Source organism: Marmota marmota, unplaced genomic scaffold, assembly GCF_001458135.2.
Source record: "Marmota marmota marmota unplaced genomic scaffold, marMar, whole genome shotgun sequence".
NCBI classification, from domain to species: Eukaryota; Metazoa; Chordata; class Mammalia; order Rodentia; family Sciuridae; genus Marmota; species Marmota marmota.
Genome location: NW_025999982.1, coordinates 11,028,148 through 11,041,906, shown reverse-complemented (window position 1 = coordinate 11,041,906; position 13,759 = coordinate 11,028,148). Strand labels below are relative to the sequence as shown.

The following is a 13,759-nucleotide window of genomic DNA, read 5'->3' as shown; positions in this document are numbered from 1 at the left end:
ACAATCCTCCTACCTCATTCTGGAGAGCTGCTACAGGTCCGCCCAGCAGGAAGTTTTTAAAAGGACTTGGCTTCAAGGGCTGGGAATGTAATTCAGTGGTAAAGTGCCTGCTTAGCACACTCAAGGCCCCAGGTTCAATCTCCAGTACTACCAAAAAAAAACTTGGCCTTAACTTGCACTGACATTGGCAGTGAATCCAATGTTCTTGATTGCTAAATACCAAACCTGTTCTGAGATGAGGCCCCATACCTTGAGACTCAAAGTCAAGAAGTAGTCTTAAAAAAAGGATTTTGTTTGGACATGAATTTATTTACATCAAAGGCCTTACAAAGGCATAAAGTCTCATTCTGTAGCACATTTAACAAAATATACTGATGGAAAATAAAGCTGGAATTAGACCTCTAGTCACACTGAGTATAGTAGTCCCCTTGGGGCAGGTCAGAATCCAGGAGCATCCAACTCCATACATCCCAGTATTTCTGGTCCAAACTTCAGTCCATCTGAACTGCATCTAGTTCATCCAAGAAGCGCCGGCACTTGCCCATCAATACTTTGATAGCTTCACTCACCAGCACATCTGGTGGCAACACTCCAGTTGACTCTACAGAAACTGGGAACCAAAGAAACACTACTTCAGCCCAGGCAGGACTTTTCTTTAGGAAGCTGTTATAAATTATTTCTAAATTCCACATATGGACTCTGAAAGGAAACTATAGCAATAAAAAGTATCCACAGGCATACACTCCACCAGTTCTTACTCACAGATGTAATGATCTCGAACACGGGCAAGCCGCACAACCTTCTTTAGCTTCTCATTCCGAAAGATTTCCCTGCTAAAGGTATCCAGCCGGGGATTGGCAACTCTGGCCACCTTTTTACCTAATGAAAACAAATCCCGTCATACTTTGTCTATTAGGGTCCAAAGCTTTTATTTCTTTTTGTCAGTTTCAAAAGAAAATAGATCCTCATCTGAACAGCATCCCAAACACCATACCTTGCACTTCTTGTACTTCAATAACACCAGGTGAAAAGCACTGGCTCAGTTCCTCAGCTGCCTCCCCTTCCACAGGTTCAAGTAGAGTGATGTCTGGCAGAAGCCTGTAACTAGCTGTTGCCACTGGTGAAAATTTGGCATGATCTTTTCCTGGAATGTTGAGGAGAATCAATCTTCAGAAACCTTTCTTCATTCTCCTGAACCACTGATAAGACAAACCTATTGACTTTCTGCCTGTCAGCAACATCTCAACTCAGTTCCCATCACACTTTGTGCCACTATAATCAAACCCAGGGTAGGCCCATAGGGTTCTCACCAATGCCCTTGACACAGTGCATTAGCAGATCAATCTCCTGACCAGGCCGCAGCTGAGCAATGAGGATATCATCATGTACCGGGCGGATAGTGCCTTCTGGAAAGACGTCAGCCTGGTTCCCCAAGGGGACCCATGTCATATGCCTGGTATATACTAAAGAAAACACATCAGAAGACCCCAGCCACTGAAACCAGAACCCACCAGCAGGTGGGTCCTCTTCCTCACCCTACTGGCTCACCTTTGTGGTTCACATAGAGTTCATTGGGGTCAGAGGAATCTTTAGCAGCATGGGGATTCCGGGTACATCTGACCTGGAGCCGAAATTGCAGTGTGTCTATCTCTGTGCCTTCTTCATCTCCTGAACAAATGGAGGAGGCAGCTCTTTTTACTACTGAACAGCTAAGAGTATCAGGTATTATGCTACAGGATTTACATACATTTTTCATATTAATCCTCTTGACAAACTTTGGAAGGCAAGGGCAAGTGTCTTCAGTTGAAAACTGATGTTACCCAAAGATGAGTAATTTGCCCAAGGTCATACAGTAATCAGTCTAGGATTTGAACCTAGGCAGTCTAATTCTAGGTTATTCAAGAGAGCCAGTTCCAACTCTCCCAAAATTTCATTTTCTCAAACCCTCACCTTGGTTCCGATATTCAAAAAGACGAGGATCAGCAAGAATGGGAATGAGCCCCAGGCGGTGTGCAAGGATCTCATCCTGAACAATGGACGTGTTGTTGTATACCAGGACTTTTTCCACAGCCATTGTTGGTACCTGCTCAAGGAAAAAAAAAAAAATCACCTGTACAACAGACAACTTCCTACTTCCTAAGATAGAGAACCCTTCCTAGAAGAATGCTTAATGAAATTTACATTTACAAAGGAAAAGAAAATCTCAGCACAGTTCTAGGGGAAATAAGGGGAGGGACAGCTTGAGAATTCTACAAGTAAGGTAATAATACAGTTCCCCACACAACCCCAGTTTTGCTACCATGCCTGCCAATACCTCAGCTAAAAGAATTCTTCTAAAAGCATTGGCAATGGCTGCATCAATTCCCACCATGTCAAACTCCAGTGAGTTTTCATCCATGTGTACCACATCCACACGGAAATTCTAGAGGGACAGGAAAAATGTTAGAAGTGAATCCTGCTTATTTATACTTATGTTTTCCCCTGGATACTTCCCTCATCCAAATATCTCCCTCTACCCAGATGACCCTCATTAGATATTCATCCTCCCCCAAACCATCCTTTAGTTTCTTCAAAAGTTGTTTTGGTTTTGTCCTCCATTAAGTGAAAACCCTATGCAATATGGCTTCCAGTTGAACCATCCACAGATGATACCCTAAAAAACACAAACTTCCATACAGTGTAGTCCAGTTGATTCTAGGCAATCCTTTCCTTGACTATTAGTAGCACTTGACATTATTAATTTAAAAAAAAAAAAAAATCCCTCCTTTTTCAATTTGTTTCCTTGGTTTCTGAGCACCAATATTGTTTTCTTCCTTCCCTAAGGATTCCTTCTAATTTCCCTATCTTCCACCCGCCCCTTAAATGTTACTTTTTCTCAGAGTCTTATCTCTCTCCCAGATAACCTCAATCACATTCAGGGTTTCAGCAACTACTTCAGACAAGTCCCCAAATTTTCTCAATTCTGATATAATTGCAAACATAATCTACTGGCCTGCTTGGCTTCTCCACATGCAGGAAACTGAAGGCATCATTCCTGTTCCCCAACCATTTCAGTAGATGATACCACCATCCATCAAAGCAATTCCTCAAGCCAGAAGGTCATTTTATCAAAGCAATCACAAATTTACCTGCCATGCCCTCAGTGCTCTATTTCCACCATCAGTCTTAAATTCATGCCTTCACTCTTAGCTCGCCTATACAATCCAGCAGATCTGCTTGCTGGGTATGATCCTCTTCAAACTCAATCTGCACAGCCATCAACGGCTGCAAATCTGATCATGCCTGAAGAACTCCTCAAAAGCTCCCCATCACCTATAGTGGATAAGATGCACTCCAATCTTGTCTACCACTCTTGCTAGCACACTTTCTAGTAATAATGACCAGCCAGGACATTGTCAGCCCATCTCACATCTGCCTTTGTAAGTTAGCTCTTGCCCTCTTCACCTTTTACTGTCCTCAGCTTTTACTCACTCGAGCCTCAATTCAGATGTCACCTCGTTCATGAAAACGTACCTCCGTCCCCTTTCCCAGTCTAGACTTAAGCGCCTCTGCAGGATGCTGCCACCCCATCCCCACCGTTCTATCAACCGCAATTACATTGGACTAGAATTGTTTAAGTGCGCTACTCCCCAACAAGACAGAACATCGTCTTCCTCGTAAAACAGATTAGAAACGTGTCTGACTTGGCCTGTACACATTGCTCAATAAACGTTCTATGAATGGAGCGATCCCCAAGAACAGCGTCTGAATCACAAGCTGCCTCAGATCACACGTTCCAGCAGCCCTCATACCCACTCCAGACACCTTCGGCCCAACTCACCTTCTCGAAACGGTCCTGATCCCAGGCATCATCATACCCAGCATAGTTACCAGGAAAGTCAGTGGTATGAACCTAGAGTAAAAAGGAATCTCATCTGTCTACGAAACTGCAGAGAAGCCAAGTCCATCCCCACTTCGATCCCCACCCTATCCCTGTTCCGTTCTCATTCCTACTCCTCACCTCAATGCTATTAGACTTACATTGCGAACCCCAAACTCCCCTAAAACCACACGACTCCGCATCTCCTCTACCGCCTGGGCAGCCGCCATCTTGAGTTTCTCCACGAGACTTTCAGGAGCGCGTGCGTTCCAGTAGTACTCCTCGGTCTCTGGGGCAACCCTCCGCCTCCTAAAGCATTAAATATCGCGAGACGTTGCCCCACCTCCGTCCACGTCCCCAGCTTCCGGAAGTTAGTTTGGGCCAAACATCCGGGTTTCTCTTTTCTGCGTTCCGGCTGATACTACCTTTCCTTCTCTTCCCAAGCTATCTCCCTCGCTCAGGCCCACGTCTCGCCTACTCTTCCTACGCGCACAGGGCTAGCGCGGGCTTCAGCGACGGGAGCCCTCGAGGGACATGGCAACTACTGCGGCGCCGGTCGGCAGCGCCCGAAACGGAGCTGGCCCGGAATGGGGAGGCTTCGAAGAAAACATCCAGGTAATGTCCTCAGATTTCTTGCTGCCAGCAACCCCAGGGCCGGCAGCCGTCCTAAAGTGTTGGGATTCTCTCTTGGGGCCTGGAAGTCTGCTCCATTTGCATTATCTTTGTCTCCTTTGGGTCTTCCTGCACACGAAAATCAGTAGTAATAGTGCTAACCTGAAAGGGCCAGACCGGTACTACATCCGGAGAGCCTCGGGTCTCTGGTCGGAGGAGCGAGGGAAAAGTGCGCTTACGGACTAATTAGGAAGTCGATCAGGGCCAAGCATGGCGGGGCATGGAGTTCACTGGCACTCGCCAAAAACACAGTGTGCATAGTTGTGTTCAGGACTTGGGTAAAATAAAAGAAATGTCACTTTTGCAGTCATTTGCGGCTTTTATTATAAGGAAGGTAGGAGAAAGCATGAAAATAATAGGTTTCCCCGGGCTAGAAGAATGCCAAAAGCAGGCAACCAAGGGTTATGAGGGCAAATGAGGGGGAAGAAGAGTGGCATGATCTGTAGTGATTCCAAGCCATGCCCTGGGCAGTGGAAGAACTAAGCCCCAAACCCTGGGATGAGCAGAGAACCTAACAGATAGAACAGAAAGGTCCTGCACTCTAGGAGCCATTGTCTTCACAGGGTGGGGGCTCAGCTGTGATTGACATGGAGAACATGGACGATACTTCAGGCTCCAGCTTCGAGGATATGGGTGAGCTGCATCAGCGCCTGCGTGAGGAAGAAGTTGATGCAGATGCAGCTGCTGTGGAAGAAGAAGATGGGGAGTTCTTGGGCATGAAGGGCTTTAAGGGACAGCTGAGCCGGCAGGTGGCTGATCAGGTAAGAAAGATTTAATCCCTGGCAGGTGGAAAAGTATACCTAGGCATATCCCATGTTCTCCAGTTGATAAAATCCAATAGAAAGACTGGATGCAATGGCACTTACCTGTGATTTCAGTGACTCTAGAGGCTGAGGTAAAAGGATCACAAGCTTGAGTCCAGCCTCAGCAATTTAATGGGACCATCAACAACTTAATGAGACCTGGTCTTCAAATAAGAGACTGGGGATGTAGCTCAGTGGTAAAGCTTCCCTGGGATCTATTCCCAGTACCAAAAAAAAAAAAAAGGAAGAAGAAGAAACCCACCACAAAATAGGCAACAGGGTCTAGAATCACAAGTCTCATAATACCCATCCCCCATCTCCCTTCAGATGTGGCAGGCAGGGAAGAGACAAGCCTCCAGGGCCTTCAGCTTATATGCCAACATTGACATCTTGAGACCCTACTTTGATGTGGAGCCTGCCCAGGTGCGAAGCAGGTGAGGATTCTTTTCCTGACAGAAGCTTCCCTCCTAACACCTAATCCTTCCTTCAAACTACAACCAGATGCCAAGTTCCACACTCTCGTGGGCTCCCCCACTTCATGACTTCATCACTGAACATAATGGTAATAACACTTTGCCTTCCTCCCTTTTTTCATTAGCACACTACTCATCCCTCAAAACCTGGCTCATCCAGCACTTCCTTTGTTCTGCATTCCTAATCCACTCCCAGTTTGTTCTCACCTGGTGCCACTATGGATCTCTGTACTTGCCTCTGACAGATGGTACTTAAGCACTGCAATACATTCTCATTCCTGTGTCTGTCTCTCCAGAGACCACAAAAGCTGGCTCTGTCTTTATTTTTTTCCTGGCACCAGAAGGCTTGAAAAGCAGAATATCAGGGTATAGTTGCTAAATGACTTCTCAACAACTGGATTTAAACTTGGCTTGGTTCTTTGTTCATCCTTTAATTTGACCATTGTTTATTAAATACCCAGGACCACTCAGCAAGTATTTATTAAGCTTTTGTTCTGTGCCCAGCCTATCCTGGCAGTTACAATAAAGTATCCCTATGCTATATCAAGGCATACAGATGTGACATCTAAGCCAGAGTAGGCTGGTGGGTGGGACAGGGCAGACTTCCCATAAAAAGTAATATCTAGCCAGGCACGGTGGCTCACACCTGCAATCCCAGCAGCTCAGGAGGCTGATGCAGAAGGATTGCAAGTTCAAATCCAGCCTCAGGAACTTAGCAAGGCCCTAAGCAACTCAGTGATACTGTCTAAGTAAAAGGGCAGGGGATGTGGCTCAGTGGTTAAGTGCTCCTGAATTCAATCCCCAGTGCCAAAATTAATAATAATAATAATATCATCTAACTAAAAACCCAAGATTTTATAAAGAGCCAGGCACTTAAGAAGACAGTGGAGAATTGACTACTTTTATTCCTGCTGTGTGGAATTTTTATATCACTTCAAATACATTTTTCAAGAAAATGCTCAGCATTGCCTGGAGGGATGGTAAGTAGGAAGAGGTAGGAGGCACACTTTTTTTCAGTAGTAATACCATTCCTTCTAAACCCTTCCCAGGACTTCACCATCATAGCCCTGAATTCTGGGTACTCTTCTGAGATTTGCCTGTCTTTTGAGGGAAAATGGTCAAGTAGATAAATGGTCAGGTCCTCTCCCAAGACCCAGTCAGCTTGCTTTAAGAGAGGGTTGTCCTTCCTGAAAGTATATTTAGGGTCAAGGAAATGATTTCTTCATTACTGTCTTCACTACCCTTTTTTCCCCCTGTCATCCAGCATGTCCTCTGGGCCAGGCCCCATTCCTTGGAGTTAGAGAGATGAAGGTTCAGGCCTTGTCCTCCAGAACTTCACAGAATAGTGCTGTCTCTGCTTTCATCTCTCCTCTCCTCTCCCAGGCTCCTGGAGTCCATCATCCCTATCAAGATGGTCAACTTCCCCCAGGTGAATAGGGGGTAGCATGTCTGGAGAGCCAGGGGAGGCACCCAGGGCAAAGGGTGGGACCATCAAGTCAAGCCTTTGAAGGTATAAAGAGAAGAGGCGTTGTAAACACCAAAATGAGTGAGTTGCTATTTTGACAGAAAATCGCTGGTGAACTTTACGGACCTCTCATGCTGGTGTTTACACTGGTTGCCATCCTCCTCCATGGGATGAAGACATCTGACACCATTATTGTAAGCTGAACAGAGGACTTTGGGAGAAGGGTGGCTGATGTAGGTTGAAAGCTGCCCAAGGACAGGATGGTGGAGTGAGGCAGAAGCAGGCCCTGGGTGAGGCTGAGATCAGAGGTCTCCCAGGACTAAGTAGAACCTTCACCTACAGCGGGAAGGCACCCTGATGGGCACAGCCATTGGCACCTGCTTTGGCTACTGGCTGGGCGTCTCGTCCTTCATTTACTTCCTGGCCTACTTGTGCAACACCCAGATCACCATGCTCCAGATGTTGGCACTGCTGGTAAGGAGCCAGGCATGGTAGTGGGCAAGGGCAATTTTTTAAAAAGTAGTAAGGCTTTGGTCTGCATGGGTCTTGGGAGGCTCTGGACCTGGAATGAGAGGAGCAGGCCAGTGGAGCATTTATTCCCAGGGCCCCCCTGAGGAGTCAGAGGCCAGCCCAGACTGAATGATTTTCCTCTTCACCACCCTTCTTTCCAGGGCTATGGTCTCTTTGGGCACTGCATTGTCCTGTTCATCACTTATAACATCCACCTCCATGCCCTCTTCTACCTCTTCTGGCTGCTGGTGGGTGGGCTGTCCACCCTGCGCATGGTAAGCTGAGCAAGAGGTTTCCATGGGTGAGTTGTCCTCCCAGGGAGTTGGGGGAGACAGCCTGAGCTGTGCACTCCACAGAGGGCTCTAAGTGGAAAGGAAGGACCCATAACCATCCTGCCCTGGGTGCAGGTGTATTCCCCCATCCCTCACTTTGAAACCACACCCTCTGACCTGTATTCCTGTGGCCCTAGGTGGCAGTGTTGGTATCACGGACTGTAGGCCCCACCCAGCGGCTACTCCTCTGTGGCACCCTGGCTGCCCTGCATATGCTATTCCTGCTTTATCTGCATTTTGCCTACCACAAGGTGGTAGAGGGTAAGTGGAAGGAGGGCCTACACGAGGGGGAGGGGCAGAATGGTGGCCCAAGGTTGGGGGCTAGATGAAGCAACCTGTGGACTAGACCCAGTAGCACTCACCTTTCCTCTTCCTTCTTTCAGGGATCCTGGACACACTGGAGGGCCCTAACATCCCACCTATGCAGAGAGTTCCCAGGGATGTCCCTGCTGGGATCCCTGCTGCCAGACTTCCTACCACCGTGCTCAATGCCACAGCCAAGGCTCTTGCAGTGACCCTGCAGTCACACTGACCCCACCTGAAATCCTTGGCCAGCCCTGTCTCTCCCAACTGTGGAGCAGAGAAAAATTAAAGGACAGTACTGGTGACATGGGTCTCTGATGGGGTCTGCAGTTGCCACTGAATTGTAGCTGCTTAAGTACCTCTTTGATGCCTGTCAGGGCTTCTGAAGGGCACAAGGCCAGGAAATCCTGGCCAGGACTGCAAAGCTCTGCAGCCAGTGCAGAAAGTGGGTCAGCTCCTCTGAGGCCCCCATACCACCTACCCCTTCCTTCTTCTGTGCCCCTCTTGTCTTGTGTCCTAAATATAGACTTGGTAATTAAAATATTGATTGAAGTCTGGAACTGCGGTTACTGTTCCAGTGGTTCTCCTTGTCACCCTACTTCTTATACAAGTTCTTGTTGTTCATCATCAGTAGTCACATGTTCCCTTCTATATGCCCTCACACAAAAGGGATGAAGGTGAGACAGGCCTAACTACTTAGATGTCAGTGACTGTTCATGGAACTTGCCCTAGGGTAGGGGATTCCTGGCCCATGGAATGGCAAGGAGCCCACAAGAGGCTTAAGCCTCATGAAACAGTATCAGATGAAGTCTGAGCTCAGCAGCATTTTGGGGAAGCCAGTGGAGCAATGGCAACTAGACAAAAACATCCAGACTAAATCCCGGATCATTACAAGGACCTTGTGCACATGGGCCCTTGTGGGGCTATTTTCCCATGGAGCTCACATCTGAAGCTAAACTTAGCTGTTCCCTGTTTTAAGCTGGCCTGCTCCCTTCAGGAGTTTCCTCTGGCCTTCCACTTCCTTCCTTCAAGAGTACCATTATTCATAAAAAAAAAAAAAACTAGTATGGCACCATCTATTCCCTCTACCCCTTTGATCTGCTCTGTTTAATTCAGGTAGTTAGCAGAGGGAGTAGTGTCTCTGGTTTCACAATAGTAATATTACTTTTTTTAAAAAAATTGCCATTATTCTTGTAAGCCTGGAACAACAGCATCTTTCCAAAGGAACTAGCAGAAGTGCCCTTGAGGGCTGGGGTCCTACTCAGTGGTAGAGCACTTCCCTAGCATATGTGAGGCACTGGGCTCAATTCTCAAAACTGCAAATAAATAAAATTAAGGTCCATTTTCAACTAAAATATATTTTTTAAAGTGCCCTTGATTTGCCCTGCTAGACAAATGAGGCCTCACCACCATCAGCAGTGGACAAGATTCTACTTGCACTGTGCATCGTGCCCCAACTCGCTTCACGCAGTTCCCGCCACCATTCCGGGTCGCTGATCCAGGAACCAGTTTATTTTGGCTGCCCCATTCTCAAAGACACAACTTCAAGACATCAGCAGCGCCCTACACCGCAACGCCCGGGGGATGGAGCGGTACCAGGGTCCCGCATCCGCATTAGCGACAGGGCACCGTAGTTCAGTTCGGCTGTCGCCTGGGGCCCTTTCCCAGGCTGCGGGTCTAACGGGAAGCTGGCGGGGGAAGTCCTCACCGACGGGAATCCCCACGCACGCTGCGCCTCGCGTCACTGGGGCAAGGGGGCGGGGCGAGGCACGGATTAAAGGGCCTAGGGACTTCCTTACCGGAGAGGGGAGTGTCCAGCATCTTGACGAGGGTGCCAAGGGTCTAGACCTGAATGGGGAAAACGGGAGGATGGGTCCGGTAACAGCCAAACGCCATCTCCACGTAATGTGCCTCCATATATATAAACATACACGGCTGCCCTTCCCAGGCCTCAGCCCAATGCCTTCTTTCCGCCTGATGTCTGGCCCCTACATCCAGGGGAAGAATGTCTCTCCGCTCGAGCTCCTAGCCCAGAACCACCCGGTGTGCGCGAGCCTGGTGGGCCGGCGTGGACCAGGCCGGGCAGGGGGCNCGGTACCATGCTGCCCAGCTCCATCCAGATTTCCGGAGAGCCGCTGTCAGGCGCCGAGGTGCGGGACATCTGCCGCGGCCTGCGCGACAACGCCGTGCGCCTGCTCTCCCTGCGCGGCTGCCGCCTCTGCGACCGCGACTTCGGCCGCATCTGCCGGGCCCTGGCCGGGGCCACGTCCCTCGCTCAGCTCAATCTTAACCTAGGCGTCGTGTCCAGCCCTAGCCGCATCAAGCAGCTGGCGGAGGCGCTGCGAACCAACCGCTCCATCCAGTCCCTCTTGTGAGTGCGCCCCCTCGCAAGGGGGTCCCGGGCACTGCACCCCTCCACGGTACTCCTCCTGCCACCTCCTGTTCCTCCACTTTCTAGTACCTGACTTGCCACCAGCCAGCCTTTATGCCCCTATACACACACCTCATCCTTCTGCCCATCCCTCAAGCACACGCCTTATCTCTGCCCAGGCGGCCCCACACGAAACGGGATACCCAACCCGTCCTGGCAGGGCCTGTCATACCTCCCCACCTCCCCACCCGCATTTACCTCACGGGGGCAGCCCTTCAGTTCCCAAGAAAGAATACCCCCATGGAGACTACCTGCGTGCCCACAGAAGAATTCAGTCCAACACCCACACCCCTTCTATGCCCCACCCTCTGCAATGTCCTGGATTCCAGTCCCTGCCCCAGAAAAGCAAGCAAATTCGCCTTCCAACTGAGAATGTTCATTCTTCCTTTACCAGGCCTCTCAGGGGAGGTGCCCCTTTCCCAAATAGATAAGGCTAATGACTACAATAACTGCTCTCTTGCCTCACCCCCCAGCCTGCATGGGAGCCCTCTGACAGATGCTGGGCTGGCCTTGCTGAACCCAGCCCTGGCCCTCCACCCTGCCCTCGTGGCTCTCGACCTCGGGGACTGTATGCTGGGTGATGAAGCTATCAACCTCATCTGTGGCCTCCTCCCCCCAGATGGGGCCAAGTCCGGTGAGCAGGGTTCTACTGAGGACATAGGCTAGTGTGGCCTTGATAAAAAAAAAAAAAAAAAAAAAAGTAGTGGGAAGGGGGTGTGGTCCTCCGAGGGTGTGGTTGAGAATGTCTTTTTTACTCCTCTCAGGAAATGGGGCTGAACACTGAGCAGGGTGAAGACTCAGGGATCCAGGCAGGGCCAGGCAGGGGAGGCATGGGTCCTCACTGGCTCTGGAGCTCTGTGTTTGGGGATGGAGTGGCTCCCAGCCACTAGGGATATCCCAGAGATAGGAAAGGGGCTGAATGAGAGACTGATTCTCCCCATCCTGGCTTCTCATTACAATGTTGCCCAGGCTTGAAAGAGCTAACGCTGAGCGCCAACCCTGGCATCACCCCTAAGGGCTGGAGCCGCCTCGCCATTGCTGTGGCCCACAGCTCCCAAGTCCGCGTCCTCAATCTGGACTACAACCCCCTGGGTGAGTCTCAAGACCACTTCCTTCAGTTCTCAGGGCCCCATGCACTATCCAAGAAACTGTGACCACCAGTTGCCATGGTGGCCCCAACACTGGGGGAGGGAAGAGGAAGGAGAGCACCCCAGCCCCCCCCCCGCCAAGGATCTAGTTGGTAGTAGATGAGCAATCCTGTGTGGAGCAATAGATGACCAACGGGTCGAGCAAACCATCAGTCAGCACCCTACACATACTCTACGTACTCCTCCTGCCACTTCCTGTCTTCCCACCAACCAGCCTTTACGCCCCTTCACCCGCTCTCTTCACTCATTAATCACAATGCTACACTCTTGGCCACTATCAATTAGGGTTTCCTAGCCAGGGGCTGGGTCTAAGGTTGTTAGTGTAATGGGGGAGCTGACCAGGAGAAAGGGTTAATCCCTGTGTGTGAGTACATGAATGTGTGCTTTCTCCCCAGGTGACCATGTGGCAGGGATGCTAGCTGTAGCTGTAGCCTCCAGCCGCACCCTAGAAGTCCTAGATTTGGAGGGTACAGGGCTTACGAACCAGTCAGCTCAGGTAAGAAGTCTTCATGTTTTGGGGACAGGCCAGAGGGTCAGGGTGGAGGTTAGTGTGTCTGTGGACATAACCTAAGGGGTGGCAGGTTGGGTCTGAGGACCTGTCTTAACTGTGTTCAACCTTTTCTATACTCTTCCCCACCCCCAGACTCTGCTGGACATGGTAGAAAATTATCCCACAGCTCTGCGGAGCCTAGTGTTGGCTGAGAACAGCATCAGCCCAGAGCTGCAGCAGCAAATCTGCGACCTACTCTCTGAGGGGGAAGAGGAAGAGGAGGTGGCAGGAGGGACTGGTGACACCCAGGAATGGGAGAGAGGACGGGAGCCTGCTGCCCACCAGAGGGGCAGCAGCTCCTGGATGTGCCCCAGCGGTAAGAACCCAGAGGGTTAATTAGAACCAGTCTGAGAGAGATTTGGGACAAGGAGAGTGGGTGTGGAAACCTATGCCATCTCCCCTCTGTGTGTGGTTCCCACTGAGGAACAAGTGATGATCTGAACACCCTTCTGCCTTTCCACAGATCCCAGTTCTCAGATGGTGCTAATGACATCAGGACTAGGGGACAGTCTGTTGGCTGAAACCGAGATGTGACTCTCCATTTGGGCTTCTGCACGTCATTACACTTGTCTATGTCCTCAGCACCTTCCTCCAGATGTCAGGGCTTGGGAGGTTGGGGAAAGGGGTTGCTTGGGGCTCTGGCAGCTCCTGGCACTAGTGGGAGGCTCTGGAAGCTGTGACTAGGCAATGGCTATGGGGTGGGGGTGGGGGTGCTGAACCCAGGGCAAGGCCTCTGGACCTGTTGGCAGTTCTTGACTGCAACCCGCTGGCTCGGAAGAGATTTTACAAACTCCCCAACCTGGTGTGTGGCAGTGGTCACTGGGGACCCAGAAATGGGAGGAACTCAAACTACCACTAGGCACCATTAGGGGGCAGTATCACCCCACCGCCCAAGCACCAGGCAGCACACTCTCCCAATAAGCCTAGCCCAGGTCTAGGACCTGGGATTCTGGGTGACACATCACAAGCTCCATGAAGATTCTAAAAAAAGAAGAGAATACATCCAAAGCAGGGCTGGACTGAACCCTACTTATTGAGGGGAGATCCAGGGGCTCTAAGGTTGTGGGTGCCCCTTCTGCTGCTTGCTGCTCTGTGCCCAGGGACACCATAGGCAGAATGTGTTAAGGGGAGTCACTGGCAAAGACTAGGGAAAAAACTAGGTCTGAAAATATGAAAATACTCAAGAATGGGGAGAAGAATGGGAGAGGAAAGG

General features: G+C 50.0%; 3 protein-coding genes across 6 annotated transcripts; 2 read left to right on the top strand and 1 right to left on the bottom strand.

Annotated features, from left to right (window-relative positions):
- Positions 1-288: 288 nt before the first annotated feature.
- Polr1c (RNA polymerase I and III subunit C) lies at positions 289-4,235 on the bottom strand. 3 transcript variants are annotated; one of them, XM_015487785.2, is made up of 9 exons: positions 4,021-4,235; positions 3,821-3,892; positions 2,315-2,422; positions 1,951-2,083; positions 1,549-1,668; positions 1,311-1,463; positions 995-1,144; positions 763-879; positions 289-610 (listed from the first exon to the last, which is right to left on the bottom strand). In XM_015487785.2, the coding sequence occupies exons 1-9, from the start codon at positions 4,087-4,089 to the stop codon at positions 492-494; spliced, it is 1,041 nt and encodes a 346-aa protein (XP_015343271.1). In that variant the 5' UTR covers positions 4,090-4,235; the 3' UTR covers positions 289-491. The 3 variants fall into 3 exon arrangements, with proteins under 3 accessions (XP_015343271.1, XP_048661340.1, XP_015343272.1); XM_048805383.1 differs by lacking the exon at positions 1,311-1,463; XM_015487786.2 differs by lacking the exon at positions 2,315-2,422.
- A 6-nt stretch (positions 4,236-4,241) lies between these two features.
- Yipf3 (Yip1 domain family member 3) lies at positions 4,242-8,977 on the top strand. 2 transcript variants are annotated; one of them, XM_015487784.2, is made up of 9 exons: positions 4,242-4,474; positions 5,095-5,292; positions 5,662-5,768; positions 7,191-7,236; positions 7,374-7,466; positions 7,615-7,746; positions 7,944-8,057; positions 8,252-8,375; positions 8,498-8,977. In XM_015487784.2, the coding sequence occupies exons 1-9, from the start codon at positions 4,394-4,396 to the stop codon at positions 8,644-8,646; spliced, it is 1,044 nt and encodes a 347-aa protein (XP_015343270.1). In that variant the 5' UTR covers positions 4,242-4,393; the 3' UTR covers positions 8,647-8,977. The 2 variants fall into 2 exon arrangements, with proteins under 2 accessions (XP_015343270.1, XP_048661338.1); XM_048805381.1 differs by having other exon boundaries at positions 4,254-4,474; positions 5,144-5,292.
- A 169-nt stretch (positions 8,978-9,146) lies between these two features.
- Positions 9,147-13,341, top strand: Lrrc73 (leucine rich repeat containing 73). The gene is made up of 6 exons (XM_015487783.2): positions 9,147-10,788; positions 11,322-11,482; positions 11,818-11,940; positions 12,392-12,492; positions 12,640-12,862; positions 13,010-13,341. The coding sequence occupies exons 1-6, from the start codon at positions 10,517-10,519 to the stop codon at positions 13,078-13,080; spliced, it is 951 nt and encodes a 316-aa protein (XP_015343269.1). The 5' UTR covers positions 9,147-10,516; the 3' UTR covers positions 13,081-13,341.
- The last annotated feature ends 418 nt before the right edge of the window (positions 13,342-13,759 follow it).

Coding starts and splice junctions, on each gene's coding strand:
- Yipf3 (XM_015487784.2), top strand. CDS start 4,394: ATGGCAACTACTGCGGCGCCGGTCGGCAGCGCCCGAAACGGAGCTGGC. Junction 5,769..7,190: donor CCTGCCCAGGTGCGAAGCAG/GTGAGGATTCTT, acceptor CTCCTCTCCCAG/GCTCCTGGAGTCCATCATCC. Junction 7,467..7,614: donor AGACATCTGACACCATTATT/GTAAGCTGAACA, acceptor CTTCACCTACAG/CGGGAAGGCACCCTGATGGG.
- Lrrc73 (XM_015487783.2), top strand. CDS start 10,517: ATGCTGCCCAGCTCCATCCAGATTTCCGGAGAGCCGCTGTCAGGCGCC. Junction 12,493..12,639: donor TTACGAACCAGTCAGCTCAG/GTAAGAAGTCTT, acceptor CCCCACCCCCAG/ACTCTGCTGGACATGGTAGA. Junction 12,863..13,009: donor CTCCTGGATGTGCCCCAGCG/GTAAGAACCCAG, acceptor GCCTTTCCACAG/ATCCCAGTTCTCAGATGGTG.
- Polr1c (XM_015487785.2), bottom strand. CDS start 4,089: ATGGCGGCTGCCCAGGCGGTAGAGGAGATGCGGAGTCGTGTGGTTTTA. Junction 2,423..3,820: donor ATCAGGACCGTTTCGAGAAG/GTGAGTTGGGCC, acceptor CTGTCCCTCTAG/AATTTCCGTGTGGATGTGGT. Junction 1,464..1,548: donor ACTCTATGTGAACCACAAAG/GTGAGCCAGTAG, acceptor TGTTTTCTTTAG/TATATACCAGGCATATGACA.